This window comes from Pituophis catenifer, unplaced genomic scaffold, assembly GCF_029215685.1.
Source record: "Pituophis catenifer annectens isolate HBS135680 unplaced genomic scaffold, rPitCat1.0.hap2 SCAF_3, whole genome shotgun sequence".
Classification (NCBI taxonomy): Eukaryota; Metazoa; Chordata; class Lepidosauria; order Squamata; family Colubridae; genus Pituophis; species Pituophis catenifer.
Genome location: NW_027256883.1, coordinates 41,757,624 through 41,784,240, shown reverse-complemented (window position 1 = coordinate 41,784,240; position 26,617 = coordinate 41,757,624). Strand labels below are relative to the sequence as shown.

Genomic DNA, 26,617 nt, shown 5'->3' with positions numbered 1-26,617 from the left:
AGCCTTATATCCAAACCAGCTAACTGTCAAAAATTAGTTTTGCAAATAGGTATCTGGGCATGATTCCAAGAAGTATCTTTTCTTACGTTAAAAGTATCCTTGATGGTGCTTTTGGTTGCATTAAAGGTGCAAGTCAAAATTTGATAGTATTTTTTTTTAACAAAAATTGGTGCAAACTGGAATAACTCATGGATTATGTCAATATTTTTGTAAAGCAAAAACTCAGTACACAAGTTGTTACTTTTTATAGGCAGAATCTTTTCACCTGTAACTCATTATCTTTATTAACTTAGTTTAAAAATTAGTCCATAATTATATCTGCTAGTCATTTGTAAATTATTATAACTGCATAGTCTTGATGCCATATTAGTTTGTTTCACAGTATCATGCAATATGAAAATGTCCATTGCTACCTTTCAAAACTGAAAACTTCAGATGAGTGCTTCAGATTTAGTGCAGTGTGTACAGTGGATGCTTTATAATGAATTCTGATGAACTCTAAACTATGAAATAGCATTTTGCAATTTGGAATTCTCCAATGTTCTTGGGAACTCAACTTGCAGAATGTGAAGCCACAACAGTGGAGAATTGTAGGTTGGAAAAAGCCAATTTATAATTAAATTCAGCCTGAAATTTTGCAGATTCATAGTGAGATTACAGTTTGCTTGTTTCTACTTCAGTTAATCTCCAGATAGTGGCAAGCTGTATTTTCATAATGTTTCTGCAATATATTAGAAACTTCAAAAAGTGAGATAGTTCATTGTGTTATTCTTTAGCAAAGGTATAATCACCTATTGCAAATATCAGCAAGTTGTTTATGAATATAAACAGTTACAATAAGCAGGTATGTGAAGCAGATTTTTGTACAGTTGTATTGACAGAAAACAGCTTCCCCTCCAAAAAATAGCTCTATGTAAATGTGTGTGTCCTTCAGCAGTCTCCTTTGCAATTGAAAATGTCCCACTTCAATTCAATTGAAGTTTAAGATTATAATCTCTTTAAGATTATGACATATTGAATTTGCACTGCTTCAAGCCAAAATGCAATTGTATTAATAACAAAAGTTATCTCATTATTTCAATAGACATACGAGTTGAAATTGTGGGATCAATATGCGTTCAAATACAAACTCAATATGTATGGGTGGGCAATATTGGTCCATTACTAATTTCAAGCGGCCCTCAGTCTGATTTCAAAAATTGAAAAATCTGACAAGAATGGTCCATCCTTTTCCTGAAAACTTGCTGCCTAGGGTGAAAGAGAAGCAGTTGTGGGCATCCTATTGTGCACATGCAAAACAGCAAGAGGAGGGGGAAAGATGAAATAAAGTGAATGCATCATCTCATACTCTTCCCTGCCCCTGACATCCATTGTTTCAGCTTTACCAAAGTTCTCCAAGAAATTTTTGTTGAAGGAGGACAGCCTTTAACAGCACAAAGATCACCTCATCTGTATGTATGTGCTGCATGAATTTCAACAAAGCTCCTCTCCATCAACAGCCTTGCATTTGTGGTTCTTTTATAGCATGTCTTTTGCATAATGTTACATTATAATGTGCCATTATAATGTGTAGAACAAGATACAATATAAGAGAAGAGGAGGTTTGAATTTTGCAAAGTTTGTTCAAAAGTGATTAACAGCATCATGTTTGAATAGAAAGGTCTGAACAAAAAATGCTTGTTTCTCATTGGGCTTTTTTTTATAGTAAATAATATGAATATTTTTTGGAATTTGTGAGGACTACCATGTTTTAAGATTGAACTAATGGGTCCTGCATATATTTGCATGTTTTAGTAATAGCTATTTTATAAAAGATAATTTATCAATTCAGAGATATAATTCATTACTATGATATTTTTTCATAGTAATCACACTATGGTGATTTGGACAATTTTCAGAATTCCATGAAGACAATCTCTTTCTTCTCTTCTTTAACTAGGAAGGAGCCTTTATATTCACAGAATGGCCCTTCTTGATGTACCACGATGTTTAATTATTTCTGTCTTGATATGGCTGGAGTTGCCTACATGAGTTTTTGCTTCTAATATACATAATTCTGTTGTAATACTGTGCAGTCTACAATACAGTTCCATGACATACTCTTCTCTCTTGAAAACAGGATTCAGTTTTTCAGTTTCAGTGTTATGATGTTGCATAATTATTTTACATGATGTCCTTGAACTTATTTCATTGGTGTAATTTTACAGGAATAATGTTATTATTCTACCATATTCATGTTCCCCATTTTATTTCAAGGGAACCAGTGGCAATATAAACTTTCACAAAACTAATGCTGGTGCATTCTAGGCAACCATTTAACATATAAGGCTCAGCCAATGCCTTCCTGCTACCTACACCTCCTTCTTTTCCATTGACAAGTAAGAAAAGAAAAATGACTGAACTTTTCTCATTATCTATCCTTAGATGCAAAAAGTGAAAATTTTAATTCACCTTCAATTTGCTACAGCTTTTTTTCCATTCCCAAAGTGGACTAAACTTTGGACTAGTGGATTTTAAAGAGGCAAAATGAGTACTTGCTTCCATCCCTTTCTCCAAGGAAGGCTCATTTTACATCCTGGCCTCACCCACTTTTGGAGAGTAGCTCTCAATAGCTGTGTAAACACCAGACAGACCCACAAGCCAAAGGATGTTGCATATTTCTAATATGCCTTCTTGGGCTGCCGCCATGTTAATATACAGTGGTCCTGTTTGTATAACCTATTTAACTAGATTGGGACGGGGTGTAAACATCTTGCATGGAGTCAACCTTGGGGTACTTTTTTGTTCTGACAATGCTAGAATGGTTTGGGGCTAAGTTAACTTTCCCCAGTTTGCTACATCATATGAACAAGTATAAGGGGATGAACAGAAATGTAACCCTTTTTTTCTGTCTTAGAAAGGTAATCATTACATGGTATCATCTAATTTGAGTTTCAGAAAAACATCTTTTCCTTCATTCTACTATTCATATTTGGTAGAGTAAGTACAGGAAAGGGCAAGTTGTCTAAATTCCCCCTCAACTGCATCAGCAATAGTTCTGATCTCACTTCACCAATTGTTTTTGTTTTGTTTATTTTTCAATCTCAACTTTTTTTAAAAAAAATAAATTAAATTAAAAGCTTCTTACTATGTTTGCAAAAGCTAGGAAGCCAGTCATTATGTGACCAGGAAATTTGTATTACTTAGTATAAGCAGTTGTACAATTGTACAGTTTCTAACAGACAAATGACTACATCAATGTGATTTTGCTCAAATATTTGATTTTGTCAGAAATGCTCCCTCCAAATCAAGCCAGTTCAATTTCAAGTTTGCTTCCTCAGCCCCATTTCTTCTCTTTAACACATCTACCTCTGGCTCCGTTGACACAATAAAAATCTCACTCTTAGTCTTGAAGGTAGCATTATTGCCTGAAATACTCTGATAAAGAAGTAATTGCATAATCTTCTCTGCCATCTTCAGAAATGTTCTTTTCCACCTTTGGTTGCTATGTGAGAGGATAGCAGGCAGTGGTGAACCTTTAAGATCTTTACATACAGAGATACACTGAGGACCAACAAACCATATTTTCTCTCCAATAGTGATGGTTGTTTCTGTTTCCAGGATTTCCAGCAGGTTTCCAGAGTAAAAGTCGTAACTTTTTTTGTCATTTACCATAGACTGCAGCTTTCCATGAAGTTGCTTAGACATTAGTTGCCCTTACCCCAAGCTTCTAGTTAAAACACAATAAGAAGCATAACCTAGTTGTGCTTTCTTCATGGGCTCACTTATTGTGACAATAAAACTGAAGGGCTAGAGGTTCATAAAGCAAAAGTAGTATATAGGTTTAATGAAAAACAAAACAAAATAATAATAAACTTTGTATGACTGCTTCCATTACCTTCCTGGATCCTCTAATACAAATAGGCTCACTATTAGCATACTCATTCTTTGCATGGCCGTGGTGATAGAGCTGCTTTCAGCTGGTAGAAACTATGATTTTGCAGTGTGAACTTGTAAGGACAGTATCTTTGCTACTCAGAGTTGATGGGATGCATGGCACTGCTGTTGCTTCTTAATGGCTTATATATGTTGGCATACCTAACAGTCAAGGGCTAATATGAGAGGAGACATAGCAGAATCCTCGAAGACAAGAGCTGAAGCTGACCACCAGCAAGCCCAGAATATAGAATGGAAGAAATTAAAAGAAATTCAGTAAGATGGAAAATGAACTGAAAGTGAATGGGGTTTTGGCAGGGTTTTTGTTTGTTTGTTTCTTTCAACAGGAAAAACTGAATTCATTTTTTTTTCTGAAAAGAAAAAACTCTTTACTCTCCCTGTGCAGTGCTCCCCAATATTTGTCCTAGTGGTTCTATTGAATAAAATGGATAGAAAAATTTCAAAATACCTTTGAAACAGAGTTTGTTCCACATCTGAAGTTTAATATTTCTGTCAATTATATATACGTTTTTTTACTGGAAAATGTGTGGGAATTTCTGCCAAAGCTCTACTTAATGGGCATTATCTTGTAATTGCTGGTCCAAATGGAAGTGTCATTTTGATATGTTACCTTACCACTATTCTATTACTGTGTTTTTCTTACCTTATATTGAAATGTCTGACGTGATGCCTTCCAGAAAGACTGAATTTCAGCCTCAAGAATTTCAGTCTGTATGATCACTGTTCCCATTAGCTATGAATTCTGTAACCAAGATGGAACCTGAAAAGGCATAATGCATTTTGCTGTTATAAAATATCTGTAAAAACATGCATATGTACCACAACATCTTTGTACTGAAAATCAGATTGTTCTTTTTCCATTTTTGTTTCTTGAAGAAAGATAGACTATATTGGTTTGGGATTACTCTAATAGAAAGACTACACTACAATAAATGTTTGCATATAGGGCATGATCTAAGAAACATGAAAAATTGACAAGATGGGATCTTATGAAATGTTAAAAACATTTGAGATGCAGAAAACAGATGGGGTGTAATATATTAATTTTGCTTATTTGTGAAATTTAATAATGCAAAGCCATTTGATTGTTGATCAACTACATTTCCAAGAGTTGGAAACTTATACCACTATTTTTCTGGATATGTTTAAAATCTGTGGCGTTTTTTTGTTGTTGTTGTTTTTTTTACAGTAGACTACCTCAGCAAGCTTTAATTTTCATTCTTTTTAAAATTTACAACATTTGGAAAGCAAAATATTTTTCAAAATTATACCAATTAGTATTTAGAAAGAATAATCTGGGGAAGGGAAAAGATCCGCCCTAGATCATTTAGGAATATGGGACACACTTCCTCATCATGAAGCATTTATGATGATGTTTTCAGGCAGACTGGTTTCTGTATTTATTTTATATCTTTTGTAAAGAAAGAAAATACTGGTTGCATCTAATTGCTGGGTCTGAAGTGGAAACTTGAGTAAAGTCCAAAATCATACCACCCTTCATCCACTTGGTGGCAGAAGCATACAGCTTTTCTCCCTTTTAAAAAAATATCAGGAATATGCTAGTATCAGAACTCACTGTGTCCTCCATCTGGATTACTAGATTTTGATCTTCGGCTCAGTATCCATATAGCTGATTTAGGAGTGTGAGTCTATGACATGCAGTTCAAATATCAAGGAACCAACCCATATAAGCTGCTTGTATATGCTTACTTTGTCTTAAGAGTTGTATTTTTCCTATTTATAAATTAAGGGTTTCCCCTCACTTTGTTTCTCCTGTATCAGTAATCTACTTATAAGAAATACCAGAAAAAAGTAATGAAAAGTTACCCTTTGCAGACTAGAAAATGGCCAATAATTTCTCAGCTCCTGTTGTAAACTGTTGCATTTTAAGCAGATTGTGCTAATTGTAACTGTGCTTTTACTCAATAGTTACCATTATCAGATCATCTTTTTGTTTATGGGAACCATGTAGATATATTTCCCTCAAGCACAGTGACTTGAGTTGAATGATATTCATGACAGTTCTTGTGCTATGACCTGTAAACATTGTACAAATGTACTTGGTATTTCGTTTGAAATGAAGACTCAAATAGATAATGGAACAGAAATCCTTCCTGTAAATACCTATATTCAGACTCCATGTATACAAACATTCCTTTTGAGTCCTGGTTGTGAAGAGTGTCTTGATTGGCTAGAGACCATTGCCTTGCACTGACAGTGGTTAAATGTGCTATAGTAAAGAACACAGTGTGTGAAGTATTTGGTGTACTACAGTACCATAGTTCTTTTGGTCTGTTAAGTAAGTTACAATTTGTGATGAAATGAAATTCAAAGTAGTGCTTCATACTTAAACATTTCTTTGAATACAACTTGATTTTTCTTGTAAAACTTTAAAAGAAAACTTGAAAAATTTTATATATTTGGATTTTGTAGATTTTTTTTATTTTATTGCAACAAGAAGTACCAAATCATTAAATAAAGTACACTGTGGTCATTTTACTGACACTGTGGAGTTTTTTTTACCACAATATTGGCCAGCTCAAATGGGTGGTTCATTTCACCTTGTGCGAGTTAATCAATAATCACACAAAGGTGGATGGGAACATATAAAAATGTTTATTTCTGTGCAGAAATAAAGAAGCCAGCTCTGGGGTTAAAGTCTCAAAACAAGCATTCCCCGTGTCCCCTCACAACATTTTTGCATCAGCAGCTTTGATTGGATGAATACATTTTCCTCACCACACACTTTAACTTCTAGCAGGCAGATTTTCCTAGCTCTAAGGGGAGCAACTAGGTGACTTTTTTCTTTCTAGGAACTTCCAACAGCCTCTTGTGGTGCCATCAACAATGCCTCATTTTAATTAAATATGCAGTAATAAATATGGCATGTATATTTGATAGCCAAGGACTTGTATACGAGTTCATTATATACAATTCTGTGCATATCATAGGTATTTTGATCTTTAGGTCATTCCACACTAGGGGCCTCATAGCTTTGTTCCCCTCGGGGGAAACAGAGTCTTCCAAGCAAAGTTCTGGCTGCAGCAGCCCCTTAATTTTTATTGGCTTAGGGGCACATTTTCTGCCAAAGGAATTCTTCAAAATAAAGATGATGAAATGCATCTTTCCCATTGTTACCATCTGTGAAAGAATATTTAAAAAAAAATGGGTAAGAAAGTATGGCAGATTTAATGAGATATCATTTGGTAATTTCACTTCTAAACTGTAACATTCCAATAACATACATTTTACTGCTATTTTGTTGGCATTGAGATACTTTTGAGATACATTCTTTGAGGTGTCAGCCTGCCAAGGCTGTGCTTACACTTACACCATAATCATGAGACTGACTAAACTAATAAATGGTGCTGCCTGTTCTTATGTTCATGACAAAATAATAAAATAATAAAATAATGTTCTTGTATGGTTTGCAGCAAGGTTTAGTCTAACCCTGCTGTTCTGGTTTATCATGTATCACATGGAAAAAAGATAGAGGGTTTTTATAAAAAAAAAAAACTTTGTGCCATTAGTTCTTTTTGTTCTTATTTATCTAGAAATTCACAATACAAAGCAAATACAGATTACGACATTTATTTTCTGAACTGAAAGCTTTACAGTCTCTCTCACACATTCACTCAGATCCCATTCAAAGTATACCTGGCCAGGCTAGCATCAAAGTGGAAGCCCCCTGTGCATGGTACTTTGTTCTGTGTGATGACTTTGATGTATTACATTTCCCATCACTTTTGTATAAAAAGTTCTAGCAAGATTTACCTAGTCCTGGTTTTCACTGAAGTATCATTGCTGAAGTATCCACTGGTTTAGCTAGTCCTGGTTTCCACTGAAGTATCTAACCATTAGAGCACTGAAAGAGCAATGTCTTCCAGAAGATATGATGCAACCCTTTCAAAGTTTTACCTAGACACAAAAAACTTCCCCTGGAACACAGAAACAGAGAGACAACTGGAAAAAGCTTTTAAAGCAGCCATTTGAGGTTTCCAGACAATGAGTTTTTAATGTCTTTACTTTTAGAACTGACACCTCACTAATGCTAAAGTATCTACAAAACAATACTTTTGAAGGCTCTCCAAGCCCTAGTATTTAATACTACTGAAAACATATAATTCTGTGTATTATTTTTTCTGTTTATTTCATTTATCGTCCATCTCGATGACTCTTGCTTGCCTCCATTTGATTGTTTTATGTATATTATCTTTTTCTTCAATGAATATGGTATTCAAGAAAAAAAACACTAAGAACAATAGAAGGCACACAGTAATTTAATTACTAATTTAATATGTAGGAGATATTGTCTAATTACTTCAGTTTTATTCAATAGATATTTTACATCACATGATATAGAAATAAAGAAAACAATATGGAATAATGCAACTAAGATAATTTTGTAAATATTCTTAAAAATAAAACAACATTTCAATATGTTACTATCATTTAAGACCATTATTCAGAAAAAAAAATAACCAGCAGTAACCATAACCCTGATCTCAAAATATTTATGTCAGTTTCTTATTTCACTCCTGGAAGTGTCTTACAAACACGTTTTAATCATCCAAACATTGAATAATCATCATGAAGGAAAATAATTAAAAAAATAAATGAAATTAAAAATAACTTAAAGTAAAAGCAATGCATTTTGCAACAACTGAACTAAAAAAAAAATTAAAACTGTTAAAAATTTAAATGAACAGAAATGGCTTTCCTAAATATAAGCATTGGTCTCTTCTTTACCTGTTGGATTACTGCTCTATCTCTTTAACACTTTGCACAAATCATTACAGAAGTGACAATTTGCCATGATAAGTATCAAAAGGTCACAATACCAATTTGCTTCACACAATTTCTTTTTAATGTCTTAAGGGAAATTAAGCACATTTAAAAAATCTTTTAAAAGAGCTGTGTGATGGCCTAGACGTGAAGATACTTGCCTCCTGATTGGAAGGTTGAGAGTTTAATCCTAGGCAGCAACAGATGTTTCTCTATCAGGGCTCAAAGAGAAAATATCTGCTGCGAACTCCATGTAGGCATCAAGAAACAACATCTGGGCAGTAAATGCTCAGCTCCATTCAGTCGTCCCGATCCCACCCCAAAGCAAGGGACTACAGAGTCCAGGTATAACCTGCATTGCAACTATTTTTTTCTCCTAAACTGAAAAACTGTAATAAAATTATATTTCCTGTTCTGTCTAATACAGATATCAGGTTAAATGCTATTTCCAGTTTTAAAATGATTTAAAACTATAGTCAACCCAAAGTTCCTTTTATGTACAATCATATTAATCTAATTTAAATACTTTTCATAAAAAAGGAATCAATACCAGCCTGATTTGATAGAGAAATTAAAGACAACCTCTACTACACTGGATAATGCATAGAAGAGAAAAGAAATTCACATTTTAAGAAAAGTATCAAATTTAGTCCAAAACAGTTAAAGCTTACATACTAGAAATAAGCTATAAATTGGATACATTCCCCAAGAGCCTAAACAATAATTTTTATATCTTATTCCAAAACATGATTGGAATTAAAATCAAAAAACAAATCAAAATTTGATTGCTTGACTACTTGTGTGAATTTATGACAGTTGCGCTGTCCTGGGGTCATGTGATTACTATTGTAACCTTTCCAGCCAGCTTACAACAAGCAAAGTCAATAGGGAAAAGTGGATTCACTTAACAATTGTGTGATTTACTTAACAACTGCAGCAGTGGTGGGTTTCTACCAGACGAATCGGTAGTGGCGGCGGCGGGAAGCTCTGCCCACCCACCCAGACGTCATCACGGACGTGCTGCGCATGCGCAGAAGCGCTGTGCGCGTGCTCACAGTTCCAAACCAGTAGTGAAGGTAAGTGGAACCCACTACTGAACTGTAGTGATTCACTTAACAAATTAGGCAAAAAGGTCATAAAACAGAGCAAAACTCACTTAACAACTGCCTTGCTTAGCAATGGAAATTTTGGGTACAATTGTTGTAAGTCAAGGACTACTTGTACTTTCCTGAGCCATACATGTAACAATGGTTTTTAAAATCTACTTTTTAATAAAATTATACATTTGCCCAGCAAATAAAAAAGTATTATAATAATTCTTAAATAATACATTACATTAAAATATCATTCAAATAATATCTTCACAATGATTTGCCAAAGTTATTTATTGTCTTGTTTCTCTGTTGCAACTCGTTCCATCAAGGCTCTCCAAACATTTCCTGGTAGTTTCTGATGTTTGTCTATTAAACACCGAAGTGCATTCTTTGTCTGTGAGGGGAGAGAAATATAAATGATTCATTATTATTGCATCGTTCAATGGTAAATTACATTTAAAATCAAAAGCAACAATGAATACTTTTCAAACTACAATATAATATTAACCAGACATTCAATAATTTAACCCTGAAATTACCAAATCCATACAAATTCAAAATATAGAGAGCTCTGTGTATGGAAATTAGTTTTCATCCTACAACTTATTCTTTAAGCATTACAAAATCAAATAAAAAACAGGAGTAGATTTCAGACATGCTGATCCTGATTTTTTGTTTGTTAAAAAGGAATCTCTGCCCACTGCTGAATGGCAAGGCATTCTGAAACTCCAACCTCCACTGAGCAATGAGAAATCTTTAGGATCAAACTGCTCTTAGAACATTAATTCTGTATTAAGCCATATATGCTTGATAATACCACCAAGTTATTAATCTATAAAAGGGAAACAGTTAATTTTAGAAGATTTCATAGAGTTTCATACTCTCTCCCACATGTTCACTGAAAAAAGTGTTCATGATCAAAGACAAACACTAATCTGGCAAAAAAAATAAAATAAAATCAAACTGTAGATAGAATGGGACCTATCACTTCTAGTCCATTTGAAAGTTTCTTGAGGCTCTAAGACTAATGTGACTTGAGACCTTACGGATTAATTTTTTTATATAATGGTTCCAATATCACTGAATTTTCCCTAATGATGTGTAATTCTCCGTGACATTTGTTTTTTGTTTGTTTGTTTGTTTTTAAGTTTGCAAAAGCAGTGTCAGCATTCCAGAAAATCCCAACTCCAAATAAAGACGCGGAAGCAAGCATTTTCCAAAATTCTCTCTACTAGAATAAGTAAACTGGCACATCTGGGAAAACCCGAATCTGAAAGGTCCGGGTTTTCCTTCAGCAAGTCAAAACCCCCCAAAACATCCTCTCACTCCCGTCAATCGCATGCTCCAATCAACATCTGTCCCATCTCGACTCAGCCCCCTGACCACTCCTTCTCTAGATGCTGTATCGCCTTGATCTTGACCGACAGGAAGAATGCTATTATGTCTACTAACAACACCTCTACTTAATCCCCCCTCCTACTTTTCCACACATGAGAAGGTGGCAGCATTGAAGCTTCCGGCCTAAAATGGCTTCCAAAGCTGACACATATAAGATGATTAAAGAAAGAACCAACTTAAAACCAAGGACAAATTTCCTGATAGTGAAAACAATTAAGTGGAATAGCTTACATTTAGAAATTATGTGTGTTCCATCATCGGAGATTTTCAGAAAGAGACCAGACAGCCATTTGTCCAAAATGGTAAAGATTTTCCTATTCAGAAGGAAGTTGGATTAGAAGAAGTGTAAATTCCCTTCCAATCCTATTATTCTATGTTCTATAAATTTTGAATGGCATTTGACTGCTGAGCGTCACGATCATGCTGTTGATAACTGATATTCTTGGGTTCTAGAAAGATCTTTATGCTATGTAAAACTTCTTAGAGTACTTTTGGTTTTATATTACTGAACTATAAAATAGATTATATTTTTGGTTTTTACTTTGTAATGAACTCATTAATTTATATGCTACCTTCCGAAACAAAAATAATTCCAAAGAGTTCAGAATCAATTCATAAAAAATATTTAAACTCAGTATCTAAATATCTATACTAAAAAGAGATATGTATTAAGCATTTGATAAGAATGCTTTCTTAAATGAACAGTGCAAAGAAATAGAAGAAAACAATAGAATAGGGAGGACCAGAGATCTCTTCAAGAAAATTGGAGTTATAAAGGTAACGTTTCATGCAAAGATGGGCATGATAAAGGACCAAAATGGCAGTGACCTAACAGAGGCAGAAGAGATTAAGAAGAGGTGGCAAAATTACACAGAAAAACTATACAAGAATGAGCTTAAGGTTCCTGATAACCACAACGGAGTGGTCACTGACCTCGAGCCAGACATCCTAGAATGTGAAGTCAAATAGGCCCTAGGAAATCTGAGCAACAACAAAGCAAGTGGAGGTGTCAGTATTCCAGCTGAGCTATTCAAAATCTTAAAATATGATGCAGTAAAAGTGCTACACTCAATTTGCCAGCAAATTTAGTAAACTCAACAGTGGCCACAGGATTGGAAAAGATCAGTTTACATTCCAATTCCAAAGAAAGGCAATGCCAAAGAATGTTCAAACTATCGCACCATTGTACTCATTTCACATGCTAGTAAGGTTATGCTTAAAATCCTACAAGCTAGGCTCCAGCAGTATGTGGATTGAGAACTACCAGAAGTACAGGCAGGATTTCGAAGATGCAGAAGAACTAGAGATCAAACTGAGGCCTTTGAACTATGGTGCTGTAGAAGACTCCTGTGAGTCCCTTGCACTGCAAGGCGATCAAACTGGTCAGTCCTAGAGGAGATCAACCCTGACTGCTCTTTAGAAGGCCAGATCCTGAAGATGAAACTCAAATACTTTGGACCTAATGAGAAGGAAGGCCTCACTGAAAAAGAGGCTGATGCTGGGAAAGAGTAAGGTCAAAAGAAGAAGGGGATGACAGAGAATGAGGTGGCTGGATGGAGTCACTGAAGCAGTAGGTGTGAGCTTAAATGGATTCTAGAGAATGGTAGAGCACAGGAAGGAGGAACACTAAACTGGAGGAACGTTGTCCATGGGATCGCGATGGGTCAGACACGACTTCGCAACTAACAACAACATTAAGCATTTAAAAAACAACTGGAAAATACTGCTGAAACATAAACAGTGAATAAAATACAAGAATACTTTGTAATTGAGAACTTTATCTAGAAAATAAATCAGTAGATACTGACAGAAATTTGATAACCTTTCATTCAGCTTAATTTTCAACCGAATCTGTCTTTTTGGTACTATTTATCCCAATCAAGATTTGTGTGTTTTGATTCACAATCTGAGTCACAAAAATTTTCTTTGAACATCCATTGATATAATATACACTGAAAGTATCTCAGCAATCCATCCAGGAGTCTTCATTTTAGTCCAGTAAGTTGGGATCAATCTATTAATACTTTGAAAGGAAATCTTACTTTTTTGGCTAGTTCTTCTGCTGTTATGTTTGGATCATATGGAATAGGATCTCCAAAATATGTCTGCAGTTTAACTGGAAAATTTCCATACAGAGGAAATATTAGCAAACGAAGATACTCATATATCGATCTTAATAATTCTGATTAATTGAAAAAAGAGAGATTAATAGGATATCAGGTACAATTATATATTTTTACTCACTTATTCATTTTAAAAATTCTGAGCAGTAGTGATACACGCACAAACTTGTACAAAGTTGCTTCCTGACACAAATCTGAATACCTTGGAATTATTTGCTTGCTTCCAGTGTCAGCTCTGCATTAGGAATTTAAAGCTACATGGCAGCTCGGTAAAAATGTTAAAGAACAGATGCCAAGCTAAAAGATACCAAGCTAAAAAACTAGGAACTAGTGAAATGAGTCGAGATCAGAACAGAAGTAACTGGAATGAGAAGCAGTGCTTGCAATTAGTTGTTATATTGATGTGAAATGGTCTGGAAGAAGTTTGGAAATGGTCTTCATGCAAGACATAATCTTTAGTTTAATCTAAAAGGACTGAGGCATTATACTGAACCAATAAGGAAGCAAAAGAGCCTTGGTGGTGCAGCAGACTAAAGTGCTGTTAAATAACATCAGCTGCCTGCAATTACTGCAAGTTCAAATCTCACCAGGCTCAAGGTTGACTCAGCCTTCCATCCTTTCGAGGTAAGTAAAATGAGGAGCCGGATTGTGGGGGCAATAAGCTGACTTTGTATAAAAAAAGAACACCGCTTGGGGGGGGGGGGGCGAAAGCCTTACTAAGCAGGTATATACAAAAGTATGAAGGCTATTGCTTAACACATTGTAAGCCGCCCTGAGTCTCCGGAAAAGGGCAGCATATAAATCGAACCAATAAATAAATAAATAAATGTGACAAAAGTAAAAAAAAAATGGATCAAGACAAAGATGTGCCAGAGTTTTCTGGAAGTCAACTAATTCTTGAGTTACAAATGCAATGGAGCTTGCTAATTAGGGCCAGAAGTCAGGATAAATGTTAAATGAACTGCCTCAAGTAATGACAAGTCACCCCTGTATTCCTTAAATGAATGTACAGGTTGTTAAGTGGAGAATGGGGTGCATTGGGGGAGATTCTGGGAGGCCCAGTGCAGATACATGCCCACCTACTTTGGGCATCCCCAAGGCCTTCCCCAACCCTGAGGTATCCCTTGGGGTTCCACATGTTCTTCTCCACCTTCGTTGCTGTTACCTTTTACCATAAACCATTTCTGGAAGCTCCATAGAATTAGAGCAAGCTGTTCCTCTCTTTGGTATCTCTAGAACACATTGAGCTCAAAAAGTTTATCCTATCTAGGACTTTTCTCATCTGCCTTTAGGTTCCAGCTAGGGCTCTAAAGGTCCTTAAAGGAAAAAAAAAACCCTCAAATACTCCATTTGCTGCACATGTTGGGCTCTAGCCTAAATTAAAAGGTATACAGATTTGAGAGAAGAGGGAGGGAGTTTAGCTTCTGCACCTAATTTGAGGAGGTGGAGGGAGGAAGAAAGATCGAGAAGTCTTTCCCTCCAAACTTTTATTGTTATATTTATTGAAAAAATGTGGCTTTCTGGGAGAGAGAGAGGTTAAGCAAGGGAAAGGTTTTGAGAAGCTCATCCTGAAACTGTGCCTTAACATGCAGGACTGATTCCCAAAGCCTAGCAAGAAACAGGATAGGGTTTGCAGTCCCCCAATGGCTAGCTGATCAGGGTAGAATGCTCCAAAAGCAGCTACCATTTCCAAAAGGAATTGCTGGAGTGCTGAAAATGGCAGCTGCTTCCAGGAGCCATAAGGAGCAAGGCTAAATGTTGCAGAGTCCTAACAGAGCAGAATGGGGGGGGGGGAGAGAGGGACGCTGCAGCATCCCCATAGTCAATTGTAAGAGTGAAGAGAATAGTAGAAGTCATAATGTCCCAGATTCTAGTCAAGCACCTTAACTACTATACTAATCTGACTTTGTAATTGAGTTAGTTTTCCAAATTGTAATCTCTCAAAGAAGAAATATCAAATCTCAAAAAAATGTTAAAAATTCTACATGTCCACACTGTATTGTAGTGCAGGTTAAGGAGATGAACTTAATTCATCCAAAGTACTTAAATCTAGGTCTGTCCTTCATGTAGATTGCTGGGCAATTTTGGATTGAGACAGATTCATATATTCCACAATACTATTGATCTTGAAATAAAAACAGAGGAAATCCAGATATGTTTCTTTGAGCTGTGAGAGAAAGACAGAATATAAAAGAGAAAACAATGGCTTCTTTTTTAGAACAGACCAATTTATTTATATATTAGAATATGGTAATAAACACCAGAGCATTTTATTTAAATTATGTCCACCACTATAGGCAAAAAATGTAGCCAAAGCAAGCTCTAATCAGAAGGAACAAAATGTAATCATAGATGACTTAATACGAAAAAGCACAAACTAAGTTGCTTACTTATTTGTCCTCCAACTATTCGAATATTTTCTCGAATATTCTGTGTGAATGTAGGAATGATGGGCTGAAAAAAATAGTGTGATGAAAATAAACATTAAGAATTTACAGTATTTTTCTTAATTTACTCCTGTCATAAGTATCTGCTTTTTGTGGCCTACAGAAGTGTTATACTAATTAGAGGAAATATAACAGAAGCCCTACATAGAGTTTATTAACCCTGAAGTAGCTGTAGTGGCGCAGTGGTTGGAATGCAGTACTGCAGGCTATTTCTGCTGAGTGCCGGCTGACTGTAGTTTGGCAGTTCGATTCTCACCAGCTCAAGATTGACTCAGTTCCATTCTTCCAAGGTCAGTAAAATAAGAACTCAGATTGTTGGGGGCAATATTCTGAGTCTGTAAACCACTTAGAGAGGGCTGTAAAGCACTGCAAAACTGAATATAAGTCAAAGTGATATTGCTATTGAAAGGTAAATTAAGATAAAAGAGTGCTAATTGGCCCAACAATCTATGACTGAGGATAGACTGACTTTATCAGTCCAAAATCTCAAAATCCCTACCACATTGACTCTCCCTCTTTCCATCAGATTGGTTCCTATTGCTTAAAATTTGCCAGAAACGTTTTATTTCCAGAAATGTTATAAATGTTATATAGGTAGTCCTTTATTTATGATTGGTCATTTAGTGACTGTTCGAACTTAAGACCAACCTACCATCGGGCTAGTTACAACTTGAATTCAAGGTTGTGCCATTCACTCCATCCTCACTTCAGTGATCAAATTTTACAAAAACGGCACATTTCCATTTTTCAGCAAAACTGCATCAATAGTGAACTACACTTAGCAGCCATTGTGTTCACTTAACAGCTGTGGCAGTCACTTTATAGGTCACTTAAAATTGCCTCAAAAAGGATAATAAAATCAGGTGGATCACACAACTGACTTATTTTACAGCCATTAGGACTTATGACCATGATGGGCAGGCTCCATTAGTCATAGGTCAAAAACTATATTTCTAAGCATGGCACACAAAAACAGTTATAATATTATCCAATTATACCAATACAATATTTACCACTTTTGCATCAATAGCCACTTGAGCAAATCCTTTACGATTTCTCCATATAATGGTGTAATTTTCATCACTGAATAGTGATTCCCGTACTCCCCCTGGTGAAATTATCAACAATTCTCCATTCTCTAATACTTTTTTACATTCTTCTTCGGACCCAGGCTTAATTTGTAATACATCACATACTAACTTCATACCTGGAATTCATCAGAAACTATTGTAAGATTAAAATATTGGTATAAAATTATGATCTGTCCGCAGCCATTATACTCTGCCAGAAAAACAAAGTAGATGTATATAATGAGAAAGACACAAGAAAACTACATTTGCCCACGTTTGTAGCAAATTTTCAATTCTATACTTATACTAGCCATTACAGGTATTCCTTGAGCTACACCATTTGTTCAATTAGTTATTCGAAGTTATGATGGCACCAAATGAAAGAACTTACGATAGGTCTTCAAATTTCTGGCTGTTGTAGTGTGGGATGGGATGGGATGGGATGGGATGGGATGGGATGGGATGGGATGGGATGGGATGAAATAGAATATAATTTTCGTTCACTGGAGTTTTTCAATATATATCTCAATATCTTTCCCTCCCTCCCTCCCTCCCTCCCTCCCTCTCTCTCATATATGAATGTGTGTGTGTTTGTGTGTGTGTGTGTGTGTGTGTGTGTGTGTGTGTGTGTGTGTGTAAAAGCTTATCTACACATTAAATGAGATGTACAAATAATTATGTTAATTTTTCAAAACAATTACCTGGGATTGAAAAGATAAAATGCTCACCAACTATGTGGAGGATTTTTTTCTTCCTGATAAAAATAATGACTGCCAAGTACAAAATGTCTAAGAAAGTTGCTCCATGATAATGAATAATCAGTGCTGGTCCATCTGGTAATTTTTCCAGGCCATGCACCTCATAACCTGTCACAGACAGAAACATTCAAGACTAGCATTTGATATTAAGCTTGAATAACAAAAATTATTTAGATATTAAAATTATGAACGACATGATTACAGGTACATTTAAAACCTCAGAAATTGCCACAGAGACCCAAGAAAATATAAGACAGACAATCATACCACATACAAGAAGAACACAGAATCAGAACCAATTGAAAGCAGCCCTAAAAAAGAAAAACTAAAGCAGGACCAAACCATTACCATTCTCACAGCACACAAATGCTGAACCACTGTTATTGTAGACAGAACACAATACATATAAAAAACCAAGGAATTATTGGAGGACAAAAACCCCTACGTTCCAGTAAGCACCAACCCAATACAGAAACTAGACAATGTGATCAAGAGAATCATCAATGACTTAAGAAAGCTCAAATCACAAAAGAAGAACAGAACCTTTGTCATAATAAAAAAAGAACATTTAGAAAAGTCACATGAAACAATCAACCACACTTTTAAAGTAGAGAGTCCAGAGATATTTTACGAAATGAGTCCTCCATTCCTTTAACCGCAATAAAATACTTTATGCCACCAGACTCCAAATTTTGGACTTAGATAACTTAGAACTACGTCGACTTCAGTCTGACCTAAGCATAGAACATACCTGCTAGGAAGGGCTTACGCCCCCCCCCTTAAGCGGTGTTCTTTTTTATACAAAATCAGCTTATTGCCCTCACAATCCGGGTCCTCATTTTACCTACCTCACAAGATGGAAGGCTGAGTCAACCTTGAGCCTGGTGAGATTTGAACTCGCAGTAATTGCAAGCAGCTGGCAGCTAAGTGCTATTTAACAGCACTTTACACCGCTGCTCCACCAAGGCTCTTTTTACAGCAAAACTACAATCACCTTAATGATTTCCAAATTATTACCACATATTTTTTTTATGGGCTGCAATCTATCAAAAGCAGCATCAGTCAAGAAGTTGATTATGACCTGCAGAAAAATATAAATAATACATTTGTTTATGGTTGGCACATTTTGGACAGAGGCTGGATTGCCACCTGTCAAGAATGCTTTGGAGAATTTTTGCACGGACCAGGAAGTTACAAGATTCCTTCTGACAGATGCCCTTACGAGGAGTCAAGACTGATTCAAAGGTGCACCAGAACATCTGAGAACATCATCTCCCAGACTTCTAAACCCTGGCTGGGTCATGCTCACTTGGAAGAAGTCATCAGGAGGGCAACAGCTGGTTAATGGATATGCTTAATTTCAAGAAAGAAAGATGATCAGATGTAGCATCTCCTCCTCTCTTCAAAAACCTGTCTGGTACTAATTTTTCTCCAGGTTTACCTGTCCTGAAAAGGAGCAGATTCGCATTTTAATACTGAACCTAAGGTGAAATGAGGAGGAGTGACAATACCAGGGGAAAGGGATTTGCTTATTTTTCCTTTGATCCTACCAAAACCCTACCAAAGTAAGGGCCGCAAAGCTTTCAATATGATCGTTTCTTCACTCCGGCATCCGCAGGGTTACTCTCCCAGCGGCAGAAGAAGAAGACCCTCGGGACTCTCGCCTTTACAACGAATTTTCCTAGGAGCCTTTCAAGAAGCAGAGCCGCCTCTCTTCAGGTTATACCGGCAAGATTTTCTTCCGAGCGGGGATGGGAAAGGCTTTAGCCACAGAGGCTGCAACGGCGCCGGTCAGCCAAAAAGAACCACTGCCAGTGCTCTTCCCCGCACCGGCCGGTATTCACTAACCCGGGTCAGTCTAGCCAGGAAAAACAAGCCCGTCCGTCTCCCTCGCCACCTTTCAAAGGTAGGAAGCGCTTCGCCGTCCCAAAGACCCCAGTTTTCCTTCTGCTTTCTCTCCCCACTCCCAGAAGGGCGGTGTTGGGAGTCCGCGCTTCGAAGGGCACCGAGGCTCCTTTAGAGCCCAGCCAGCCTCCGACCCTACCGCGCTTCCCAGAGGGGGACCCGCGAGAGCGCGCGCCTCGGAGGGGTCGGCTGCTCCTTGGGTTGCGGGCTGCAGCACCGCCATAAGTAAGTGCGTAGAGAGATCCGCTGCCTTTCTACAAAGGAGGGGAGACGCGGAGTGAAACCAGCCTTAAGTGGGACCTCGTTAAATGAACGAATCACCCCGATATCTCGCCTTTCCCCGCAAGCCCCAAGCAACCTACCGGTTTCCCCCATTCCAGTTGTATCCTTCTACGAAGTTGTTGGCGCCGCCCCCGTTGCTCCATAGATGAAATGAAAATGTGGCAAACCGTGTGGCCGGAATCCGCCAATCCGTGATTTACCCAAATTTGGTTTCATGAATTAAGTATTTTGCCTGACCTGTAATTAGCCTGAACACCACCCTGTGCTTTAATCAATTAAGTATTTTGCCTGATATGTAATCAATCACCCTGTACTCAAGACTTTGAATCAGGCGGCCTATTTTTAATTAGCAGAGTTGTGCAATCGCGGTCTCTCTCAGCCAATGTGTTGCTGTTATTCCATAATCAAATCAATTCATAATCAAATTCAGTCTCGTTGGGTCATCGTTTAAGAGGTTTTTACTCTAAACAGGTCTATAGTATGAGGTGGGTGAGCCAAATGAGCAGGGAGGTATTTTCTACTTCCTGCCTGTTTCCCCCCACTGACTTTGCTTGTTGGAAGTTTGCAAGGAGAAAGGAAGCATCCATAAAATATATACTCTCTTACAAAGTTTAACTTCAATTTTCATTGAAAAATTGAACTATCTCTTTTCACACAATTATCTTTTATTTATTTCACATTTGTTTATTCATTTGTTATTCATTTATTATTCAAAATGTCTGCGTAAGTCTAATATGAAGACTATTTGCACAGTCCGCTACATCAAGGCTCTGCAAGTTTTAGATGGGAAGGGACCACATTAATAAATGAAAAATATTAGTTGTCTGGGAAAAAAATAGCTGACCTGCCAGTCAGGTGGAGCTGGTGGCATTGGTGAGGCCTAGAGGTGTTGGAGGCAATGTGATTTTGTGGCAATGGCGGCAGAGCCTTCCTGGTGGTCAATTTATTTTTTAATTATTCAAAAAACAGAGGCCACACATGGCTGATGGGATAAATTAAGGCCATATCTCGTGCCAGTCTGCTCTACATGATCCAGACAGATCATCATTTTGAATTTCTAAAATTTCGTTCCACTCAAAATACAGCACCATAAAAATTTATTTTCTGATGAAATACTGCTTCAAGTACAGATTGCCTGCTTCACAAAAACCCAGTTAGCTTTTTCAAAGCACCAGAGGGCAGGACAAGAAACAATGGTTGGAATCTAATCAAACTAATCAAGAGAGAAGCAACCTGGAATTAAGAAGAAACTTCCTAACAGTGAGGGCAACAGTGGAACAGCTTCCCTTCAGAAATTGTGGGTGCTTCATCATTGGAGGTTTTTAAGAAGAGACTGGACAGTCACTTGTCTTAAATGGTAGGGTCTCCTGCTTGAGCAGAGGGCTGGACTAGAAGATCTCCAAAGTCCCTTCCAGCTTCTATTCTATTCTATTCTATTCTATTCTATTCTATTCTATTCTATTCTATTCTATTCTATTCTATTCTATTCTATTCTACTCTACTCTACTCTACTCTACTCTACTCTACTCTACTCTACTCTACTCTACTCTAGCATTTACCGGTTTTCTGGCTAAAAAGTCAGCAAATGTAATTTTTTAGAAAGGGGGGGGGAAGGGCGTTTTCCAGCCAACTTCTTTGAAAGCAACAGCATTTCTTCAGAACTCTACCCTGCATGGAGTAAAATCTATTTGATAGGTAGCCCTGTTGCTCTCAACTACGTGATGGAAAAGCCCATAGTAAAAGCTAAGCTGGATTTTAGCATGAGACTCTTGAAGGATAGTTCTATGCTGCAAAATTCTATGATGCAAAAGCAACCTAGGCTAAAATCTCTCTTGGCTTTTACTATGGACTTTTTTTTTATTATTTGATTTATATGCCGCCCTTCTCTGGAGACTCAGGGCGGCTTACAATGCGTTAAGCAATAGCCTTCATTCTTTTGTATATTTTATACAAAGTCAGCTTATTGCCCCCACAAACTGGGTCCTCATTTCACCTACCTTAGAAAGGATGGAAGGCTGAGTCAACCTTGAGCCTTGGAGAGATTCGAACCAGCAGAAATTGCAGGCAGCTGTGTTAATAAGAGGGTGCACTAAACCACTGTACTATCAAGGCTCTTTCCAGACAGTATTTCTGAAACAGCACATTGACAACCTCCTTACCTTGAAAATTGCTCCCAGAAGCTCAAAAACGTTTTTTGAATTAGTAAACTAAATTTGATTTTAGAAACTAATTAAATGGATTATATTTGATTTAATATAATTCAAGAGCTTCTAATATTGTAATATGAGCTGCAAAGGCAAATAGGCTGGCTTCAGTGGGACATGCTTTGTGTTTTTTTTAAAACCATAAATTCTTTGCAGTTCACCATTATAACTTAAATTTACAAAACAATTTTATATCATGAAATCTTAATGTGGACTTGCTTACTGACATATGCTTACTTCAGTGATTTTGAATAATCACTTATTAAGTACCTTGCTTGGTGAGATTTCCTAACCAACTGTCATTGGGCTGGGCTGGCTTAAATAACAAATTTTAATTGGTGTTTTAGTTTTTTTTTTTTAAATATAGGGCCAAATTATTTAATATGTTTTAAACTATTTTTAAACTTTATGGATATATGTGTTTTATTGTGGCTGTGCACCGCCCTGACTCCCTTGGGAGAAGGGTGGTATAAAAATTTAAATAATAAATAAATAAATAATAAATAAATAATTGTAAGAAATCTAAATACCTAGATAATATCTGAAAATTGATCAGATGTACAGCATAGAAATAGTATCTTTTATTATTTCCAGAGTTTTTCCAATAGATTTTCTTTAGAGCAATGATTTATGACTCTGAAGGACACACATTAATTAGGCCTATTTCAAAACAAAGAAATCTTACCATGTGAATTAGCTGCTAATTGCAAAGTTGTTGTTGTTGTTAGTTGCGAAGTCGTGTCTGACCCATCACAACTCCATGGACAATGGGCTCTTCGAGCCTTCCTGTCCTCTACCATCCTCTGGAGTCCATTTCAGTTCATGCCTACTGCTTCCGTGACTCCATCTAGCCATCTCATTCTCTGTCGTCCCATTCTTTTGCCCTCAATTGCTCCCAGCATTAGGCTCTTCTCCAGTGAGTCCTTCCTTCTCATTAGGTGGCCAAAGTATTTGAGTTTCATTTGAGTTACAAAATGAGAAAATTTTAGTATAACACATGTATCATACTTGGCATTCGAAATCAGTTTTATCTGATATAGATTAATAAAGGACTAGATCTAATTGCATTTATTCTATATGCAAGATTCTATTCAACACAGGAAAAGTAAAAAATAGTTTTCATAATATCACCTTTTAACCATAAATGGACATCACCACATCTAATTGTAAGAATAGGAAGATTGTCAGATGCACATTGCAATATTTTTTACATATTAGTATTTGCATTAGAGACTCTTGAATATATAATACATACGGTATTAAGTAAATATAGATTTCAGTATACTTATTGTAAAAAAGGAGAAATTCAAAAATTATCAGTTTGATTTTTACATCAAACCAAGCATGTAATCTAAGGTGTATCAGAATCTGAATATGTAAAAATACCATACAAGAGCCAATTAAAACCATTGCTACATAATTTTGTTCCAAATGTCCTTACTTTTAAAAAATAAAAAACAAACTTTGTTCCTTTAGAACAAAGAAGCCATATGCAATGTAGCAACGTGTAACAAGCCATGCTTGTTTATAATATAATTATCTACTCAGTAGAGAATTTAGCCCTAAATTGTCACACCTGACTAATTATGGGATACTTTGAAAGTTATTACTCAATCACAAAACAAAAACTTCCCAAAGATTATACCAATTAATTCAAAAAAGGTTTTTGCATAACTGTGCTGGATAGGCTGGTTACTGGGAAAAAGATTAGGAGTTCTATTATTGCAATGTGCTATATCTGGGCTGCCCTTGAAAAGTATCTGGAAGCTTCAGCTGGTATAGAATGTGGCCATGTGAGCAATCTTGTGCATCCAAAGAACAACGCATGTAACACCTCTGCTGCACAAGCTGCATTGGGTGTGGTTTGTTTCTGTATCCGATTCAAGGGGTTGGTTATGAGTTGGTTACCTTTAAAGCCCTTTAAAGGTAACCCTTTAATCTGGTATGGGGCCAGATTACCTACAGAAGTGTCTTCACCTCGTTATATAAGCACGTCTTACCTGGTCAATACCAGGAATGTATGTTGTCAGTTAAAGAATACCGATTTGTGGGGTTCAGTAAAAAAAAACCTGCTCTGTTGTTGTACCTCTCCTTTTGGTGAGATGAGGGATGGGATGGGCTCTAGTCTCTTAGCTTTTTGGAAATGACTAAAGGCACTACTATCTTGTTCTGGGCTCATACAGGAGCACACAGCTGTGGGTCTGGTTAGCACTGTGTAGGCCATCCTCCAGTGGTGAAATCCAAATTTTTTTACTACCGGTTCTCTGGGCGTGGCTTGGTGGGCGTTGTGTGGCTTGGTGGGCGTGGCAGAGGAAGGATACTGTAAAATCTCCAATTCTACCCCATTCCAGGGGAAGGATACTGCAAAATCCCCATTCCCTCCCCACTCCTGGGGGAAAGATATCGCAAAATCTCCCTTCCCACCCCACTCGGGGGCAAGCCAGAGGTGGTATCTCCGAACTAAAAATTTCTGCTACCAGTTCTCTGAACTGCTCAAAATTTCCACTACCGGTTTTCCAGAACCTGTCAGAACCTTCTGAATTTCACCCCTGCCATCCTCCTATCTTTTAATTAATATTTAACATTGAATTTTAACTACTCCTTCCTGGTAATTAAATTTTTATATATGTGTATTTTTATAATTTTATATGTTTATGTTTCAGTAATACACTGCACAGACTCCTTCTGTGACTCCCTCTCCCTTTATTTATTTATTTATTGATAAATAAATAAAATCTCAATTGGTCCACAGCTTCTCTGCTTTTTCAGTTAAATCACAGGAGAAGATTTAAGATTATTCTGTTATCCACGTTAAAGGGGAGTTCTGTTCTTGAGAAACTGCTGGCAGAATTATGGAATGAAATAAATTGTAGCATATTTAGTTACATTTAGATCGTAACTGCATGAATAAATAACCATTACCTGGTACATTATGTTTTATCTATTGGAAACTAAAATGTGTTTGTTGATTCTGAAAGAGGAAAATGAAATAAACATAAGGAAATTAAGCTGCTCCTGGAATTACAATACACAACTGTAAATTTTTTAATTTGATTTTTAGGCTAAATTTTAGCTTCTATTTTAATATCGCAATCATTATTTATAAAATCTTATAACCAATGTTCTCAGATAGAATTTCCCCAATTTATTTTGGCAGACTATTTGAAACTCTTGAAGATTCAAGCCAAATCACACCAATATTCTGTTTCTCGGGATCTGAATGAATAGTACAACTGGAACACTCATTACTTATTTATTTTATTTTTTATTTATTTATTTGTCAAGAACGTATTAGGTATGGATTGGATACATAAAATAGATACAAATAGAGGAAACATTAAGACAGGGACGGTAGGCACGCTGGTGCTCTTATGCACGCCCCTTACAGACCTCTTAGGAATGGGGTGAGGTCAACAGTAGACAGTCTAAGGTTAAAGTTACTTTTGGCTACATGTTTTTCAATGATTTAGATATATTTGTTTTTATTTGAAACCATGATGGAAGAGCATACATATCTAATGTCCAGCTATTTCAAGTGTATGCGTAAATTGTTTTGTTATTTTCAGACATTTTTTTCAAATAGGATAACTCAAAAACTATGAAGCATCTAATCTCATTTTACTGAATAGTTTCAGGATTCTCATGATGGTTCATTCCATTAAATTATAAAGGCATAGGAATATGCCTAATCCCACTGGTATTTCCTAGCCTACTTTCCAAAAAGTATTTCACTTTGTTCTGAGAATGTTTAGCAATGACACTGTTGAAATGTGTTGTAGCTAAATACTTATTGATGTAATTAAATACTCCATTTCACTAACATCTAATCCAATTTGGGCTCTGCGTAATTCTGACCTTTGTAAATACTTGATCAGGTTTTGACCTTTTGCAAGGTTCCTGACATGAAACAATGCCAAATTGAGATTCAGAAAAACAGGACTGTTCTCTTACAGGTAGCCTCCCCCCCTCCAAAAAATGATATAAATTTTTCTATACAGAATTTTCTAAATTCTAAACTATAGAATTTAGCTATACGATATATATGTGGCTGTTACACGTGTTACATGGGAATTAACTTAAAAATCCTCCACATTATTTTTATCCTCTGCTTATAAAGATAATAAATACTTATTTTATGTACTCAGATATAAAATGTATATAAAGAACAATCATATTAATTGTTCTTTATATACATTTATATATATATATATTATATATATTAACATAGCCTATAGGAAGTGCAAGTCCAAAATACCAGTTTCATATAAAAATTAACTATATGTGGAAACGTTTATTAAATTGTATTCTGATTTATCAATGAAATGCACTCTGAAAAAATGAAACCTGGTTAATATATGAAAAAATAGCTTCAAAATGTATTATCCACTAGGTGGTACTGCAGTACAGTTTACTTGATCTGTTCATGGCCTTTTTTTTTTACGTTGTGGTTTTGGCTATAAATTTGCTTTAGATTTAGCTATCCTGTTAACATGGCTAAGTGAATAGGACAAGTTAGTAGATTAAGTGTCTGAAGTTTTGAAAGCAACTGTTATGTTTCCTTAGATTCTTAGACTTCTATGTGGAAATTTCAAACACGGGTCACACATACATACAT

At 36.2% G+C, this 26,617-nt stretch overlaps 1 protein-coding gene across 1 annotated transcript; it reads right to left on the bottom strand.

Moving 5' to 3' along the window:
* Nucleotides 1–10,020: 10,020 nt before the first annotated feature.
* Nucleotides 10,021–18,258, bottom strand: LOC139314962 (DGAT1/2-independent enzyme synthesizing storage lipids-like). Its single transcript, XM_070940986.1, has 6 exons — nt 18,243–18,258; nt 17,555–17,719; nt 16,797–16,990; nt 15,727–15,790; nt 13,256–13,395; nt 10,021–10,209 (listed from the first exon to the last, which is right to left on the bottom strand). Exons 1-6 carry the CDS (start codon nt 18,256–18,258, stop codon nt 10,102–10,104), a joined length of 687 nt encoding a protein of 228 aa, XP_070797087.1. The 3' UTR covers nt 10,021–10,101.
* Nucleotides 18,259–26,617: the final 8,359 nt, after the last annotated feature.